General features: G+C 42.8%; 1 protein-coding gene across 3 annotated transcripts in view; it reads left to right on the forward strand.

The window, feature by feature from the left end:
- Positions 1-19706, forward strand: part of GRIA1 (glutamate ionotropic receptor AMPA type subunit 1) — a 147573-nt gene that overhangs the window by 96986 nt on the left and 30881 nt on the right. For all 3 annotated transcript variants that reach the window (XM_032403566.1, XM_032403567.1, XM_032403568.1), the window contains exons 10-11: positions 6384-6582; positions 11816-12063. In XM_032403566.1, the coding sequence (XP_032259457.1) occupies positions 6384-6582; positions 11816-12063 (447 nt within the window). The remainder of the gene's footprint in view (positions 1-6383; positions 6583-11815; positions 12064-19706) is intronic.

The following is a 19706-nucleotide window of genomic DNA, read 5'->3' on the forward strand; positions in this document are numbered from 1 at the left end:
CAGAGATGGTAGTACATAAGGCCCTCAAAGCCTAAAATATTTACAACCTGGACTTGTACACAAAAAGTTTGCCTATCCCTCGTCTAGAGCAACAAATCCAAGCTGAGAGATTAGAAAGAAACAATTAAAGGCCTGCAACAAATCCTAATCCATGATCAGGACAGGAAATATCTGTCAGAACCAGAAAATGATCCAATCAGAGCCTAGTTATCCTCTATTAGCATCATCTTTAATAATGTATTTAGTGTCTTATTAACAAAAGGAAAAAAATATATCATTTGAAAGAAGAGACAGCTTATGGCCAACATCAAGAGCATGTCAGAATCCATTCACCCAGTAGGCATGAACTGTCATTTGAGCATTGTCCTCTCCCATAGCCCCTGCTCCCATGGATCACCAAACCCTGTCACTTTGATCTCTTCATCTCTTCAGCCAGCCTTCCCCTCCCAATTTCCGTGTGCTCTGTTCTATCGAGTTCAATCCAGCATCATCTCTGTTCATCAATAATACCATAAGTAATAATCATCGCAACATCTTTTTTTTTTTTTAAGATTTTATTTATTTATTTATTTATTTGAGAGAGAGAGAATGAGAGAGAGCGAGCACATGAGAGGGGGGAGGGTCAGAGAGAGAAGCAGACTCCCTGCGGAGCAGGGAGCCCGATGCGGGACTCGATCCAGGGACTCCAGGATCATGACCTGAGCCGAAGGCAGTCGCTTAACCAACTGAGCCACCCAGGCGCCCCTCATCGCAACATCTTAAACAAATCATTACAGCAGTGTGGTTAGAACAGTAATAGGAGAGTGATTGTAGTGTGATGGGAAAACAGAAGGGGTTGCTTAGTGCCTTGCTGGCAATAATTGGGAAGTTTATAGAAGAGATAATACCCCACTACCTCCTCCATTTACCTCTATCTATTGAGCCTTTCCTACCCCGACACCTATTCTGCTTGGCAGTCTCCTACTTATACTCCAAAACCTAGCACAATTTTCTCTTTCTCTGGTAACTCTCCCTGACCCCTGCCAGCAAAGTAATTATCAAGCCTTTCTGTGTCCTCTTAGTGCTACTTTCTTACTTGTCCCATAATTGAGATAGTACTATAATTACCATTTATGACATTAACATAAGATGGTGATGATGGCTGTACTGAGGGCCTACTATGCTCCAAACACCATATGAAACACTGCAGAGAATCAGGGTATCGGACCCCAAAGCTTGTGTTTTAATCACTAGGCTACATTGCCCTCCCATCTTCCCCATGGAAGGCAGAGACTGTGGTGTATTCACTTTTATCTCTGTAATGCCCAACAGTGCCTGCCATACAACAATGCTTATAAAATGAATGAATAATAGTATGGTACACATTTCTAAAAATTCCTATCCATTGGTCACTCAAACACTAACCTAGGTGCTGCTGTGAAGAGATTTTACAGATGTAATTTGAAGTCCCAAATCAGTTGATTATAAGGTACAGAGATTTTTCCAGGTGGGCCTGACCCAAACAGATGAGCCCTTTAGAAACAAAGGAGGGCACATCATGCAATGAGCACTGGGTGTTATACGCAACTGATGAATTGTTTTTTTTGTTTGTTTGTTTGTTTGTTTGTTTTAAATGTTTTATTTATTTATTCATGAGAGTCAGAGAGAGAGAGAGAGGCAGAGGCAGAGGGAGAAGCAGGCTCCCCGCTGAGCAGGGAGCCCGATGCGGGACTCGATCCCAGGACCCTGGGATCATGACCTGAGCCGAAGGCAGACGCTTAACCATCCGAGCCACCCAGGCGCCCTTAACTGATGAGTTGTTGAACACTACATCTGAAACTAATGATGTACTATGTGTTGGCTAATTGAACATAATAATAAAAAAACTTAACAAAAAAATAAAAATATATATAAAAAAAAGGAAACAGAGTTTTCTCCAGCTAGTGGAAGTCAGAGAGCTTCAAAGAAAGAGGAATTGCCACACTATTACTGGCTTGAAGATGAAGGAGACACGTGATGCAGAGTGCAGGCAACCTCTAGAAGCTGAAAGCAGCCCCTGGCTGACAGCCAGCAAGGAAACAATGATCACAGGGAGGTAAATACTGCAAACAACCAGTAAGCTTGAACAACCCGAGCTCCATATGAGAACCAGAGCCCCAGCCAACACCTGATTTCAACCTGGTTGAGAGCCTCAGCAGAGACTCTAGACACCCTGATCCAGACTTCTGATCTACAGAACTATGAGACAATGAATGAGTGCTGTTAGAAGCCACTAAGTTTGTGGTGATTTGTTGTGCAGTGAGAGAAAACAAATACAAAGGAGGTTTCCAATTCTATGGAGATGCTGGTGGTCAGACTGCTTTCTGTAGCTCCCACATGTTCCACTGAGCTTTACAAGAAATGAGTGTTGGTTGTGATCCAACACCAGGGAGATATGGGTGGAGGAAGTCCATGCCCATCTAGAAATCAATCAGAATCTGGCAAGGGAAGTAATGGTCTACAGTGGGTAGAGTGCTGGATGAGAAAAATGAAGTCCTGGTTCCTACTCCCAGATTTGCCAATGCCTCACCCCATGACCCTGGATAAATCACCTTATGTCTCACAACTGTAGATCTTTCATCTGTGAGATGGGGATAGTCATCCCTCTCCCATCCATTTTACAGGACTGTAAATATAAGATCAAGTAAGATAAAGAGTCCAACAAGCCATAGAATTTGTGACCAATTCTAGGGGAATATAGAGATTCCTCAATCGCTTAGGTACTTTGGGGAAGAGTTGTGCCAAGTTACAAGACTAATAAAATTCAGGTGACTAGGCATACCTCCAAGGGCCAGATCACAGCTATTCCTTCCCTACTAAGGAATTTATCCTGTAGCTCCCAACCAGAATAATCCTCACAAAAATATATGCCTCATGTTTCAACAGCACTTTTTAAAGTGATTTTGCCTCTACCATTTTAATTCCAATAGCTTTTATCAGTTAAAGGAAAAGAATCGACTAAGTCTAGTACTGAAAGTTTTGGTTTCTCACCATGACATATGGTTAATCTCACCCATTACACAGAGAAGAAGACTGAGGCCCAGCTGGGCAGGCAACTTGCCAAGGTTATGGGTGGGGCTGGTTAGTGAAAGAGCAAAGACACTCATTCCCAGTCATGGCCTTTATTAATTCCAGTTCCCTACTTTTGGTATGGAACTGGGAAAATACAGAGTTCGTGGATAGAGGCCCAGCTTTGCCTGTACCAGGTCTGAAATGAAGAAGGGCGTAGCCTTACACTCAAGTTCCTATCATGTGGATCAAATGCAAATGAAGCATTGGAATCAGGTCACATTTTGAACAGCCTCCCGTGACCCTCTAGTTATTCCATGGATGACACTTGCTGGCTATTAAACAATAGACTCCTTCTTTGCTATCTTTATTAAGTAGGTGGGGATGTGGGGAATAGTGTGCAGGATAAGCTGCTCTCAACACCTAGCAGATAAATATTAATGAAAGGAGAACAGGGAAGAAGGAGCCATTGGCTTGGAACTTTCTTGGGAGGGCTTTGAGTTTCACTAGATGACCCCCAACTTGGGATACCTTAGCTAGGTCTCTCAGTTCAGTCATGTTGGAAAAGGAGGTAGCCATCCTGAACACTTGGTTTGAGGCTATGACTCCAGGCATCCTGGGCTATAAGCAAGTTTGGATTCTCCTGGCCCTGAAAAATATGCCCAATCTCTAGAATCCAATGTGAATAGAACTGACAGGTTATGAGAGAGGTGACATTCATGCATTCATTGTTATTGAGGCCCACCCTGTGCTAGGTGCTATAAGGTTCTGTACTCTTGTGGAGCTTATGATCCAGGGGAACAACAGACTATCAACAATCACACAGGGATCAGATTTCAACTGCAATGTGAGCTGTATGGGACTCTGAGATTCTTAAGTCTGAATGCTGAAAATGTACTGGGTAAGGTGAGGTCTGAAGGATGAATAGCGTTGATGCAATGATCAGGGGGAAGAGTGGCATGTGATAAGGGTGTGAGTCTTTTGAGTAGGAAGAACCAAACAAAGCCCAATGTAACCAGAGTACAGAGAGCATGTTGTGGAGACACTGGAGAGCAAGGCAGAGACCAGACCACACAGGGCCTTGAGGGTCACCAATGAGTTTGAATTTTATTCCAAGTGTAAGAGAAGGGCTTTCATGGATTTTACACAAAGAAGCAACATGATGCAATTAATATTTTTATAAAGATCACTTAGGCTGATTAGGCAAAGGAATGGGAGGACAAGGGGCTGCTGCATGGAGGGAAGTCTAGTTTAGATGCTACTGTGGTCACTCAGACTTGGGAAAAGAGCAGCATCTTCAACACAGCCCTGGAACACTGCTTTTTACCACCTCCTAAGGCAAAAGAGCACTGGATTAGTTATCAGAAGACTGGTGTGATTTTGAGTACAGATGTATACTAGTCTTGGGGCATGGGGAGAATAGTTTTGCCTTTATGGGTCTCATTTTGCTTGACTGCCCAATGGAAGCCATGCAGCCTGGTCTACCTACTTATGATTTCAAATCACAGAAACTCAGAGATAGGAGAGATGGGAGGAGTATGGAGAAGGCTGACCCCTTGTGATGTTTGACCTTTCCTCTAAGTAGACTTACGTCCCTAGCACTTTGTACCTGGGGGAGACTAAGAGTGGGCACAAGATACAGCATCTCTGTAAATGGTCTACCACTTGAACATCTTCAGAAATGGGGAAACTCACTCTCACCCTCAGGATAGCCAACTCATTGTTGCACCACCCTACCCATCAAATACCCACTTCTTTGTATTTAGTGTTTGTTTTCCTGAAACTTCTGCCAAATACTCCTAAATCAGGTTTCGTGGTACCAGCCTCATGTCAGTCCTTCAGTGAACACTTCTCTCTGAGTCTTTTCTTCTGGTCCCCTCCTCCTGCAGCTATTCTTCACATAACATAGCTTTGCTCCACTCTCATGGTCTCATTCCTTTAAACAAATTTCCTTTTATTTCCCTTTTAATGTGAAGCATCTAAGAACATTATTTTCCATATAACAAGCAATAACAAATATTTGTTGAATGTTTTGAAGTGAGCACTGTCTGCGTAGAATGAAAAGGAGCCTCCAAGAAATGGAAACAAACTGAACACACAGGAACATGGGAATAACACAGAGAAGGTCAACCAGAAGGTTGAGAGCAGTGTGGAATAAGCAAGCAAGCTAGCAGGCCTGGGTTCTGCTCCTGGGTCAGTGTGATTTGAGACTCAAGTTTCTTTATCTGTAAAACTTACGGGTTGGATTGGTGATTTGTTTGGTTGTTAAGCATAAGGTTTTAGTTAAGCACTGTCACCTACTGAAGGCTCTGAGCTTGAGGCTGTCAAGGCACATGTTAGAAAGGATATAAAGTTACAGTAATTCCAGGATGACATTTCCTTAACAAATTGAGCTGGATGGAAAGAGAAACAGAATGCAAATAACTTTATCACTATATGATTTGGTAAAATTGACGCCATGTCTGTCGACCACATCAAATTACCCCATAAGACATCGACATCATTTTGAAATATCTTTGGGAAAATGTTCTAGAATTGGAAATCTCTTAGCCAAATGTGAAAGATCACAGTAGAACTCTCGACTAATCCTATTTCTCTTCATTGTTGGGCATAAGAGGAGAATAGGACTCTAAGAAGATCAAGGATCGATTTCTCACCTCATTTATCATTATCATAGTTGCCATTTTGATCCAGTACAAAATATTCTTTGTCTTTCATTTCAGCCAAACTCTTTCTCTGTGGTAGAGGGGAGCACTGTGCCTACCCTCAATAGTGACATTCCCCTGAAGTGGCTAGAGTACAAGTGTTCTCATTCTGTCTCCAAACCATGCTCCCTTCCCTTCCTTCTAGTCCATCATTTTGGTGACCTTTGATGACCAAAAGAACAATAATGAGAAGGCAGTCTGGAAACATTTCTGAACATGATCAAATGTGTGCATCACGTGTGTAAATGCATTTGTATTCATATATGTGTGCACAAACATTTGGTGTGTATGTAACTGCATTTAAAAGGATGTTTGTACATGTGTATGATTTTGTGGACAAGTGTTGACATATCTGTCTTTGTTGGTATGTGTATTGATGTATATGTATGTGTGAAAGTGGTGTGAATATACGCCTGTGGGGTTTTATCACCCCTGAAGAATAGCAACCACATAGGTCTTTATCTGTGATAAGGAAAAAAATGCCAACGAGAATCTCTCTGACATGAATTCTTGCATCTAGCTGACAGAGGAGAAGGGTGCAATAGGGTTTGACAGCTCTGCTCACAGGGCTTAGGCTGGCCCTTGGCCCTACCCCATAGCCTTCTGCAGTTGATGTCTATGCTTCTGACACCTCTTCCCTTTGGCCTGCAGGTCCCTGTCTGGCCGCATCGTTGGTGGTGTCTGGTGGTTCTTCACCTTGATCATCATCTCCTCATACACAGCCAACCTGGCTGCCTTCCTGACCGTGGAGAGGATGGTGTCTCCCATCGAGAGTGCTGAGGACCTAGCGAAGCAGACGGAAATCGCTTATGGGACCCTGGAAGCAGGGTCCACTAAGGAGTTCTTCAGGGTAGGAACATCCCTTGTCCTAAGGCACCTTCACAAAAGGGAACCACTACTGTCATTAAAATATCCTCACTAAGGAGCATGTGATTATAGGCAACCAGGGCAACTGCTTAACTCAGTACAAGTCAGGGAAACCAAACCCAGAGCATTTCTCAGCTTTCTACAAATCCCAGAGAAATCTACATTTCTATATTTGTGATAACTTCAAAGCTCTTGCATTGAACCAGATTCCTTACATATTCCAGACTGTGCCAAGTTCTCTGAGGGCTGCAAAGGATATGACATGCAGTTCCTTCCCTGCTCCCACACATACTTGCAATCTAATTAGTAATTGATTAGGATCAGCTTAGGGACAAAGTCCAGATCTTTGCCCTCTATGTCCCCTCCTTAGAGACTTGATGAATAAGAAGATGGTATATGGGAAACAATTACTGGAACAGGTAGTCTATTTAACAGTGCCAGGAGAGAGAAAATGTGAAGTGAGAGTGGAGGTGGTGGAGACATCATGTGACCGGAGACAACAAGTGAAGGCAGAGGAGCAGAGAGCTTAGGAGCCTAGGGTCAGCCAGACCTAGGACCAGAACCTGGCTCCATCCTTGTTCTCTGGCCCTTAGCCTCATTGACATTATTTCCTCATCAACAGAGTCTGGAGAATAATACCTACCTCAAGGGTCATTATAAGATTAAAAGAGATGAGGCATCTAAGACAAAAGGCTCTATTTCCTGTTAGGGCTTTGGGGTATAGGCATTTGGGAACCACTTTGGTGGAAGAGTCGGGATCTGTAGCCACAAACATTGAAAACATTTCTAGGCATCATGAAACGGGCAGACCTGGTTGGCTCATTACATTCCAGGCAAAGGGGACAACTTGAACAAATGCCCCAAAGCAGAAAAACCTGGAGTTCCCTGGACTTTAGACATGTTCATCCTAAAAGTTGAACAAATAGCACATGGAGTTACCATGTTTTGATGAAATAAAAAAATGATAAACAATTGCTACCGCTTACCTAGCACTTACTATGAATCAAGCCCTGTGCTAGCACACCCTGCATGAATTATCTCATTTAATCCTCTCATTAGAGAGGAGTTAGAAATTTGTTGTCCCCGTTTCATATACGAAGCTCAGGGAGGTAAAAGTAATTGCCTGAGGTCACATAGCTAATAAGTAGCAGGAGGGGACTAGACAGCAAGCTTCTACCTTGCTTCAGGCAAGGGATAGGGATCCTGTGCTGACCTACCTGGTTCTCACTGCAACTTCATGGAGCAAACCTCTGACCCAGGGTGAACCCACAGAGTGATATGCTCAGTTTCCTGATCATGGGCTCGGTGTTCTATATGACAAGCAGAAAGGGGACCAAAGTCTTAACAATCACTGATCCAGTCTCCAAGCCTAAAATCATCCACTTTCAATATATTGGAGCAAGAAGGTAACTCGGAGGTCACATGGTCAGAGTCTGTCATTTTAGAGAGCGACATGACTTGCTTAAGCTTATCCAACCAGCTAGTAGAAAAACCTCCTATAATCTCATCATAATTCTCTGACATTTTTAGCCTGCAACCAAAATGTGAAGATGTCTGATATTTGTCCGTATAGCCAGTCCTATGCCCCAGGCCTACTGATGAAGTTGGGGAACAGCCAATTCACTTAACCATTACATACTCATGTTCTCATCCCCAATATCTGAGCACATCACCATCCCCAAAGCACTTTCCCATCCATGGTCTCATTTATGTTCCATCTGTGACCTATGGCAAAACAGGGGTTATATGTCCATTTTGTGGACAAGAAATTGGAATTCAGGGAACCATAATACAAGTGTTGAGGATGAACACAAAATCTGTTCCCTCATTTCAGCCCAAGCATTCTTACCGCTGAACCACACTGTCCTAATAAGGTGGTGTCATTAACTAATTTTTTTTTAAAGATTACTCAGGTTATTAGATGGACCCATGGACAAATCCAGTCTAACATTTTCCTTTTGTAGTTGGGGAAACTAAGGCCAAGAGAAGAAAATGGGCATACCCTAGCTACTCAGAGGCACGGCTAGGACTTATGACTTGAAAGTTCTCTGTTAATAACTATGTTAATTGACATATTTCTATTTCTTGTCCAGAGCACACTGTTAGGCATCTAGAAACAAGGCAATGTGTATTCTACAAGCTCTGTTCACTCACCAGGCCTACTGTGCTGGTGACAATAGGTTATAGTTCATGTGCTAACTCTGGTCTAGAGTTCAATGTTGAGAGGTGACTCTGAGGGCACATCTGGGCACAGTGTAAAAGAATTCCTTGACTGGTATCAATATCTGTCACATATATAGGAAGGAAAACTGGTCTCAAGCCAGCCATATATTGGGCATTCTTATCCTAAAGTAAAACCCAAAGAAAGGGCATAATTATTAGTAGTAATTGCACCACTTATGGAACACCTACTATGTGCCCGACACTGGGTCATGCATTTTACCTTTGTTGTCATATAATCTCCATGGCAACACTGTGCAGTGGTTGCTATCATCACCAATGTCAGGAAAGGAAGACTGAGGCTCAGAATGTTATGTTACTTGCCCAACATCTCCCAGCTAGTAAGATCTAAAGCCTAGAACAAGGGAGGCAGCTGGTTGCGGTGAAAAGGCAAGGGTGTACAATCAGGAGACCTGGGTTCTACTCCTGGCTCTGCCACTAAGAAGCTACATGACATTGGAGAGTTCACTGCCACACTGTGGGACTCAGTTTCTTCACCTGTAGAAAGAGAGCACTGACAAGATGTGCCCCCATGAGCCCCTCCCTCTCCGTGACTTTGACCCTGAGAATTTTCCCACTAGGACTTTGGTGGGTAGGGAGACAAGATCATCCACCACCCCCATAAGGCAGAAGGAAGGGATGGTGAGACAAGGATTCTTCTATCCCAGTCTCTGAAAAAAGTCTAGCTTCTAGTCCCCATGGCAGCCCAGAGCTTCTTGGCAGCCCCAACCCAGAGTCACTTAATCCTCCATCGACAGTTTAATTAAGATGTGTGAAGGGCTGTGAGAGCTGCAGATGATAGGAGAGATCCAAGAACAAATACCCCGAGTATGCTTCCAATCTTCCCTACACTCATACTGCCTTCACATCCCTGGAGATGAGATTTTCCTGATAGCCTGCTCTGAGCGGCTATGAGCACAGCCCTGGCATTTGGGGCACTGGGGTGAGGCTGAGAGCAGACATATTAATTTTCTGCATACTGTTGCCCAGAGGGCTCTTCAGCTCTGCCTGTCAGCTGCCCCTTTCCCTGCCGTGGCCATCCTGTCAGGTCAAATTGCGTCTTGCCATTGCCTTGCTATGTGTTTTGTTAGGTTTCTGCCTGGAAGATCATCTGCACATCTGGTCACAGCTGAATTTATACATTTCTCTGTTTCCTGTGAGAGAATATGACATACATTATAGATGCTCTGATTGGTTCTGGGTATTTCCTCCCCTAACTTTGAAATTCTCCCTCCCTTTGCTCCTTTCTTTCTTCTTCTTCCTCACATGGACATTGTTGCTTGAATGATGTATCTTCATGTAAAGAATCAGGTATTTCAAGCCCACAAGGGACTCAAGGTCCCCATGCCCCAACTCCTCATGGAACAGATGGGGAAAGACTAGAACCCAGGCTCCTCACTCCCAGTCCAGTGGCCTTTCCAGATGGTCAACCATACTATAAAGCACATCATCTCATTGATCTAATTATAGACTCCACCAAATGCCTCCCTGAAATTCTCAGTAACTATTTCCATTAACTTTCCCTTGAGACCAGAATTTTTCTAGGCCCAAATATCTCTATAGATCAGTTGGTTCAAACAACAACGTCTATCAATATTTTGCCAACACTTGATGTTGATATCAAGGAAATAAACCTGATATTTGTATGCAAAGAAAAATGATGCACTGTGTGTATGGTCATTTTATACTAAATGAATCTTAATCTGTGTATTAACCACTAGATTACATGAGTTGCATGACTCTAGTGTTGCCTTAAAAAAAAATAGCCTCTTATATGTGTTTAACACTTGTCCATTTACAAAGCCACACTCCAGTACCCCTAAAATACGCCTACCCTTTGCGGAAAGGATGCTCTTTACAAAGAGCATGTTAGATGAGAGGGATGACTTGTGGTCCTGGGTTGTGGGCCTTGACTAAGGGCCTACTGTGTGCAAGGGTAAACTCTGTGAAGGACTCACAGAAGGGAAGATGCCCCCCTCCTTCAAATAGTATCCACATACTTGAGACCTATGCACAGCAAGGGTGTCTCCCGATCTCAGCAGTCTAGCCTGACGGTCCAGTGAGTACCTGCACAATGTGTCCTAGAGGAATATGAGCCCTCACAAGTGAGAGCCACAGAGGCCATAGAGATCAGAATCACCTGGGGAACTTCTGAAAAAGATTTTTTCTAGGCTCCACCCCAGATTGCTGAGTCAGAATCTCTAGGTTTAGAGGAGGGGCATCTTAATATTTACAATTTCTGCACATGACTCTGGTGCCCACTAGAGCTTGTGAACTATTGTCCTTGAAACTGAAGTGGCCTCAGAATACATAGGATTTGTTCTGGTCTGTGGAATGACTAGTAGGATGTGGCTGGAGGGAACAAGTGTATCCAGTGAAGGAAACAGCCTAGGCAAAGTTCCAAAGAAGGGAAGGTTCAAAATGAGTTCAGGAGGAAGGGAGGAAAAGAGTTTGGCTAGATTTAGAGGCTTTTGAAATGTAAACAGGCTACAATATTAGGCCTCAAGTTATTAGCTTTATCAGACAACAATTTACATTCTCAGATCTGTCTTGTAATATGACTCATGATCCAGAAATTCCTCAGTGTTGTCCTCCAGTAATGAAATCAGATTCCACTGATATTCAGCTCTCCACTTCTGGGCGGTATAAACATGGCCTTCTTGAACAATAGATAGGTTCTATAATGTCTTTAGAAGCTAGACAGGGTCCCATTTCTTCAATCTCCCCATATAGAAGGAGAATAAAATTCAGCAGTAATTAAAAGATTCTGAGCTATTCTGTTCATTCTGTATTTGCAAGATATTTGTACTTTGGAACCTACTGGTACTAATTAGAGCCTCTTATTTTGCAATCATTCATAATTTGTTTCTTCCTGAGCTAATCTCGCTCATGAATGTGTGATCAAGCTACACTCAGCTCTTCATTAGTGTGTGTGCCGACCTCAATTCCAAGCACAGCCAGCACTTAATTCCAGCTTTGTTCCTGTCCCCTTCCAGAGGTCTAAAATTGCCGTGTTTGAGAAGATGTGGACATACATGAAGTCAGCGGAGCCATCAGTTTTTGTGAGGACCACGGAGGAGGGAATGATCCGAGTGAGGAAATCCAAAGGCAAATATGCCTACCTTCTGGAATCCACCATGAATGAGTACATTGAGCAGCGGAAACCCTGTGACACCATGAAGGTGGGAGGTAACTTGGATTCCAAAGGCTATGGCATTGCGACACCCAAGGGGTCCGCCCTGAGGTAAGTAGCCAAGATTTGCTTCCTTGGTACTCCCTCTCCCCTCCCTACCTCAGGAATGAAGCTGCTGTGTCTGCCACATGGCTCCAGTGCCACAATGCGAGCTGTCAAGGGGGCTCTTCTTGGACAACTGTGGGCCTGGAAGATTCCAGTCACCCGAGATCTTCAACCCTGAGGTTGGAAATTGACCTGGGGGCCTCAGCTTGCTATGACTGTTGCTGCCCATGTGTTCCTCCCCACACCTCGCCTTACCCCTCCAAGTGTGAAACATCAATGAAACTTGTGTTCGTGTCATGTGATTTGTAACACACCATCCTTTACCAAACACTCCCATATCCAACTAGGCTATGAACAGAGTTCTCCAGCAACCTGGATTCTTTGAGAGAAGGTGGTTTGTAATGTTTGTCTCAAAAGAAACATAAACACATTGTCCAAAGGAAAACTCAAGTAGTTTGAGTCCTAAGGGCTCTGGCTATGGCAATCAAAATAATACCAAATGAAGGGCAGCCCCTCTTCTTTGCCAGATACTGATTTCTTTTTTTTTTTTTTAAGATTTTACTTATTTATTTATTTATTTATTTGAGAGAGAGAGAGAAAACACGCATGCACAGTGGGGGAAGGGCAGAGGGAGAGAGAGAAATCTCAAGCAGACTCTGCCCTGAGCATGGAGCCTGACGTGAGGCTCAATCTCATGACCCTGAGATCATGACCTGAGCTGAAACCAAGAGTTAGATGCTTAATGACTGAGCCACCCAGGTGCCCCCCAGATACTGATTTCTTTAGCAAGAAACAGGTAGTTCAGTAAAGAAGCAAAGTGGACTTTACTCTCACATAAAGAAGCTCTGGTATTCATTCCAAACAGCTAAGGTAGAGTCCTGTAGACTTGGGGTCAAAAGACGTAGATTTAATTCTTGGATTTACTACTCACTGTCTTACCAAAGGTAAGGCATATCATCTCCCCAACCTTCAGTTTCCTCATCTGTAAAGAGAGGTTACTCATCCCAGCCCTTCCTAGGTCCAAGATAATTGTGAGTCCAAATGGGATAATCTATATAGAAGGTAACTGAAAACAGCACAGTATGAAGTAACCATGAGATGTTATGCCATTTTACGGAGCGATTAAGTCATTTTAGGGAAGGATAGTGTTCAAGGAAAAGTGAGAAGTGTTTAAAAAGGTTGCAAAAGGATGGAGAGGGGTTCCTAACCCATCTTGACATCCAGGACCACCTCTGCCTCCACATCTTGCATTAATTTCAGTAATATTGACCCCTGCAAGGTTCTAGGCACTAGACTCGACCTGGAGCTACAATTTTGAACAAAACAGAAATAGTCTCTCTCCCTATGGAACTCTATTCTTGCAGGGAAGACAGTCAACAGGTGATTATTGTTTGATGGTTCATGACAACTATGACAGTTTCTGTGATCATTGACAAAAGGCGACCTAAAGGACACCTACTTCCAGCAATACAGCAGAACAAAACTCCCACTACAAAACCTACATATGCAGGATAAAGTTATGACAAATAGCCTTTTAAATGGAAGTTAGGAAATCCCTAGGCCAAAACAGGAAAAGTACATCAAAACCAGAGTAAAATGCATAAGCTGACTATTCAGGGGCTGCCTTAAGCAGGGCAAAGTCATAAATAATGTGACAATCTACATGAACAAGAATAAAAAATTTTTTTAAAAAAGTACATCTAAAGACATAAAAGTAATGAAAAACATTTTTAAAAGAAAAAGACACTATCATAAGGGACCAGACATATTTAGAAAAATACCAATTAGAATTTAGAAAAGTAATAAAATCTCAATGGAAGGGTTAAACAACAAATTAGTCAAAGTGGAAGAGAAAATTATTACACTGGGGAAAACAATGGAGATAATTCCCCAGAATATCACACAGAAAGATAAAAAGATAAAAACCATGACAAAGAGGTTAAGAGACCTGTAAGAGAAAAACAAAATCCCAGGTACATCTCCTGTGAGACAAGAAAGGACGGAATAGAGGCAGTATTTAAAGGGAACTTTCCAGTATTTATGGAAAACGTTAAAAAAAAAAAAAGAAAACGTTAATACCCAGATTTAAAAGTTATGTGTCCCAAGCAGATGAAAATCAGCAGCTGATTCACTTGAAACTGCAGAACTATAAAGACAAAGAAGATTTCAAACATACTTAGAGATAACAGGGTCTAATCTGGTATGCAGGATGGGTGGGACGTGGCCAAGAAGGCTTTTCCAAGAATGTCTTTTCTCAAGCTGAACTATGACAGATTAATAGGAGTTAATAAGGTAATGTGAGGGGAGTAGAAGAGACAGGCAGTCCAGCAGAAGGAACAGCATGTGCAAAGACTCTAAGGTAAGGAATCATGGTACAGTTGATGAACTAAAAGAAGCCAAGTGCTCCTGGAACATAGGTAATAAAAAGGAGAAAAGGCTAAGTTGAGATTGCAGAATGACATAGGGAAGGATTTTATAAAGAATTTTTATCCTTATTTGAAGAGTAATGAAAATACACTGGAGAATTTTAAGTAATTTTCTGAAAATGAGGAAACAAAGATATCTGGAGGAGTACAAACAACAGAATGTACCTAATGAAGGGAAACCAAATAGCCTGGTATTTATCAATCATGCATTTTTGCCTGGAACAACTTAAAAGAGTCTCTGTACAAGTTTAGACAAAGTTCAAAGGGGATCCAGAGGAGAGTGCTTGGCAAGGAAGACACTTTTATCTCAGAAACTTAAACAACACTACCCTAGAAAGGCCCAGAGTAGAGAATGAGCTCTTACAGTTCTCAGAACATCAATGATGCTGCAATACTACAATTTACCAAAGGCTTTATGAGTCAAGGATATTATTTGATCTAAATACTTGGATATAAAGTTAGGAAAACAAGGCACAGAGAGGTGACATGATTTGTTTAATCAATAGAGTACTTCTGCCACCACATCCCACATATTGGTACCTAGAACAAGGTGACAAACTCAGAAAACATTAGATGTTTGAGTGACATGAACCTAAAGCTCAGGTCATCTGGCACTCAAATGACTTTCCACTATAGTAAAATCTACCATTGAGTGAATGCCTATTCCATGCTACACAGTGTGGTATATGCACTATCTTGTTTAAACTTCATACCTATGAAGTACCATTATCCCCACTTTACAGATGGGGAAACAGAGGCACAGATTTAAGTTACCTGACCAGGTTGACACAACTAATAAGAAAGTAGCCAGATTTCAAGCTCAGATAGTCTGATTCCAGAGCCCATGCCTGTGACTTACTCTAATGCTTCACTGGGCTTTATGACTGACAGCACCATTAAAGGCAGGAGACTGGACTTACGTCAGGTTCCCGGTACCTATTCTCATGGGCCAAGCAATAGCCAACAACTGAAAAAAGCTAAAAAACAAATGTTTGGAGCCCAGAGCATCCACTCACTACTGTGAAGACAAAAGGTGATAGTGATAGTCATTTTAATGCACCAAATACCACTTCTTTGAGCAGTAACACTGCTTTAATGGGTTTTGCATGCCCGAAGATTCTTTGGGGATAAATGTTGAAAATAATTCAACTCTGTAACAAAGAAAACCCTATTTCTTGTTTACATCCTATAAGATATAACAAGCTATTTACTGATTTTGAGAAAGCAAAAGAAAGGGAAAGAGAAATGAAAACGAACATATCCCAGATATAGATCACTGATGGTGGATATGCAACTCAAGAACACCCAACTGATGGCCCCTTGTGCCCAGCTCTCTCCCAGTGCTCCATTCTCTCCAGTGACAACTTTTATGATAGTCATGGGGTCTCCCGACTCAAAACCAGAAGAGTAATGTTCATCCTAACAGGACCATGAGTTTCTGACGTAGGAAAATCCCTTTTCCCTCTATGAGATTCTTCCTCTCATCTCTGCATTAAAATGAATCATCCTAGCAACCAATAGTGTAGAAGTTCCATGAAACATAGAATTGCAAAATGGTTACAGAAAATATGAGTGCGCACGTGCGTGTGCATGCACACACACACAAACACACACATATACACACACACACACTCCAGCCAGGGTTCCATCTTATCTTGGCCTCACATGCCCCAAAGGGTGCCATTTCCCCAAGGCATGGTCAAATACCAAAAAGTCATGGCAACCCAAATGTCACGCAGATCTGTGTGCCTGCTCCAGAAGTCTTCGATCCACTGCTTTGATCCCAGGAACGCATTCTGCATGACAGAGGGTGGAAGTAAGGAACCAGTAAGATGTGGTAGCTGTTTACTGCTTCCTCTGGTCCCCATTTAAAAGGAGCTTATATGTGCTCAAGATAATATTGCAGCAGAAATCAATTTTAATTCAGATTATTTAGAAGTATAGCAAATACTTTTTAAAACACTGTTCAGCCATTCACAAAGCTGCGAGCTCTGCAAAAGTCTTTAGAGAAAGCTGCTTCAGCACACTGCAGGCATTGTCACAGACTTCCCTTCTGCCCTGTAAAAGTGGGGCTTCCGCAGCCCTCAGAGGCAGGTGTGCTCCAGGTTCAGTGCCTGTGCCTACATCAAAAACGAGTTCCCTGGCAGCCCTTCTCCATCACTTGCTCTCCATAAAGTCAGACCTCACCATACCTACAGGGCATTCAGCCCCTTCTAGCCTGCCTGGAAAAAGCTCCAAGTTCCTCCAAGGCAGATCACCCAGCTCTGCATCAGAAGGTTGGAGAACTGATATCTAAGGTCCAACTGTTCCTCTAAAACTTGCCAAGTGTACTTGGCAGAAACCAGGCCATGGTCCCTACAGAGTGTTAAAAGGCTGTGTTAGTGACAGAATGGTGTTTTTGTCTCTTCTGCTCTGGAAACAAATACTCTGATGAAGTGAAGTAGTTCGATGCTTGATTTTCCATTTGGACAGGTGGTGTTTCTTTGAAACAGATGCTGTTTGTTGGCTGTCACTGCATGTTTGGGGCTGGATAAGGGGCTGAATTATGTTTCCAAAGCCCTTAGGTTATGGATAAAGACCTTCTAAGCCAATGCCGGTCACTAGGGAAAGGCAATTGGTAAATCAACTAATTATGATCTATTGGGCCCCTTTATTGCCAACTAAATGTATTTGCTGGTTCAAACTGAAGTCTACTTTCTTTATTATGATGAATGGTATAAGAGTTAAAGATGATGTGTTCAAATTTCCTCAGTAAGGGGGCATGGCCCGTGTTTTACCAACCCAAGAAGGAAGCCACACCAGATTGGCCTAAGTGAAAATCTCAACTAATGATTCTTCTTCACAAGCCATTTACCAGGAATTTGATGGATTTGCTGAGTTATAGCCTAATCAGGACATTGGTCAAAGTCTGGTCTTTACCTTTGACCATGGTTACTATGGAGTCTTTTCTGGTCTCTGTGATTGTGACATGTTTGTCTTCTGTCATGTGTCTTGTCCATGCCAGATGTATGGGCCAGGGGAACAGGTGCTCCCTCCTACAGCTTAGTGGATGATAGATGGGCGCCCAGAAGGGTCTGAGATGTGGTCCCTGTGCTTTCCATTCATCTTCACAGATTCCTTTCTGAATATTTCCTCCACACAAGGTCCTGTGCCCATGCTTTAGGGAGTAGCAGTGAGAGAGATGCAGTCCCAGCCCCTAAATTATGCATAACCAGATATAGTTCATGAGCAGAATTACACAGATGCCTATCATTCTACCCGGTGCCATAAGAGTCAGTGACACCCAAAAGGAGGACAGTCAACATTTGAATAGGATTTGCAAAGGTTTTGTGGCAGAGGTAACATTTAACATAGGACCTGAAGAAATTGTGATAGTGAGAAGTGGGGATCAAGTGCTCCAGATGGAGGGGATAAAATGAGCAGCGGTGAGAAAACATAGGGCTTACTTTAGGAACAACAGAGGGTCACTTTAACTAGAGAATGCATTAATAAGTAGGAGCAATTGGTTGTGGTCATACTGTGAAGGATTTCAAATGTCTCTGTATTTTTTATTCAATGTCAGTAGGGGCCATTAAAGGCCATTGATGTGGAGGGATCGTGGACCAAACAGGCTCCCAAAGATTATCCTGGCAGTGGTTTCAATGTGAATCAGAGAGAGGAGAATCACAGGCAGAGAGGTCATTTAGAAAGCTCTTGCAGTCATTCTGATAAGAGGGAATGAATGTGGTCACAGATCATAACAGGTTGGAGACCAATGGAAGACATGGTAGACTCTATGCTCTTCATCAGACATAACCTCTACTTGAAGGCTTGAAAGTCTCTAATTTCTGAGACTTCTGTGCTCTTTAAGGCCTGACCAGGTACAAACTGATTCTGGCAAGGACAGAAATTGGGCAGATATGGGGTTTACCTCCCACACAGACTTACTGCTGCTTCCTCAATTTCACCTCTGAGGTGCCTTGAAGATTCAGAAAGGCATTGCTGGGAGGGCTGCAGCAAGAATGGTGGAGGCTCCCAATCACTGTTCTCTGTCCCTGTTGCACTGACTCTATCTTGCCTGTATCTGGTGTTTTTGTTGTTGTTGCTGTTTGTTTGTTTGTTTTAAAGTCGGTTCCATGCCCAGCCTACTGAGCCCTGAGATCAAGACCTGAGCTGAGATCAAGAGTCGGACATTCAACCGACTGAGCCACCCACGTGGCCCAATGGTTCTTGTAATCAGACTTAAGTTCAAAATTGCTCACTAACATTTTAGTCACACTGGTATTCAACTGAATATATTTTTCTCCCTTTACACAGCCCTATTCTGGGAAATATCTACTAAGAACTGCTTGTCTGTATTGGCATATGGCTGAAGGAGGGAGATTAAGGCCATGGCTCAGGAAGAGATATCACAAGGTTTTGTGGGGAGCATGCCCACTTCCAGGGATTGAGGGTCTCCTAGTTGTCCACCTCAATGTTGGGACCTCGTGACATAATTACATCCTCAAGTTGGTTCAGTGGGCCTTTCTTGAACACTTTTTTTTTTTTTTGCCTAATGCTGATCTGAGTGTTACAGAGGCCATCAAGAGAATTCTCTTTTAGAGAATCACAGTGACCCAGAATGTAATTGGGAAGCAAATAAGCAAGTGTTGTTTTGTGCGGTGTTGATCCTATTGCTCTAAAGAACATTCCCCAACTTCACTATGTGTCAAATTATTTAAGGAAGCTGTTTAGACTCTCATTCCTTAGATTTCGCTTTCTGCAGGTCCAGGGTGGGATCCAGGATTGTGCAATTTTAACAAGTCCCCTGAGCAATTCTGTTACAGGTAGACAGCAGTCTGTTTTGAGAAACAGGGCTAGAGGCCAGAGAAGAGAGATGGACAAGGTCTGAGGAGACAGCAGCTTAGAAAGAGAAGGAAGGTTAATATGATGGGAGCGTGACAGGGAAACTGCACTGAATGGTGTCCAAACCATGGTCCTTAGAGTCGAGCAACCTTCATTCCAGGGCCATTACTTTACCTGCAGGTTGACCTCACTTGGTAAGTCATTATAACTTTATGAGCCTCTGTTTTCTTTTCTGTAAAAATGGAATAATAGTAATTCATTGCAGTTGCTCTGAGTTTTGATGAAACAGCACAAAGTGCTTGTCACAGAGGGTACTCATTAATGTTAATTCTCCACCCCTCCTCTCCTCCCATTAGACCTACCAAAAAGTCACTTTTGAACCAGATAACTTATTTGTTC

The sequence above is a fragment of the Phoca vitulina genome, unplaced genomic scaffold (genome assembly GCF_004348235.1).
Source record: "Phoca vitulina isolate PV1807 unplaced genomic scaffold, GSC_HSeal_1.0 scaffold6, whole genome shotgun sequence".
NCBI classification, from domain to species: domain Eukaryota; kingdom Metazoa; phylum Chordata; class Mammalia; order Carnivora; family Phocidae; genus Phoca; species Phoca vitulina.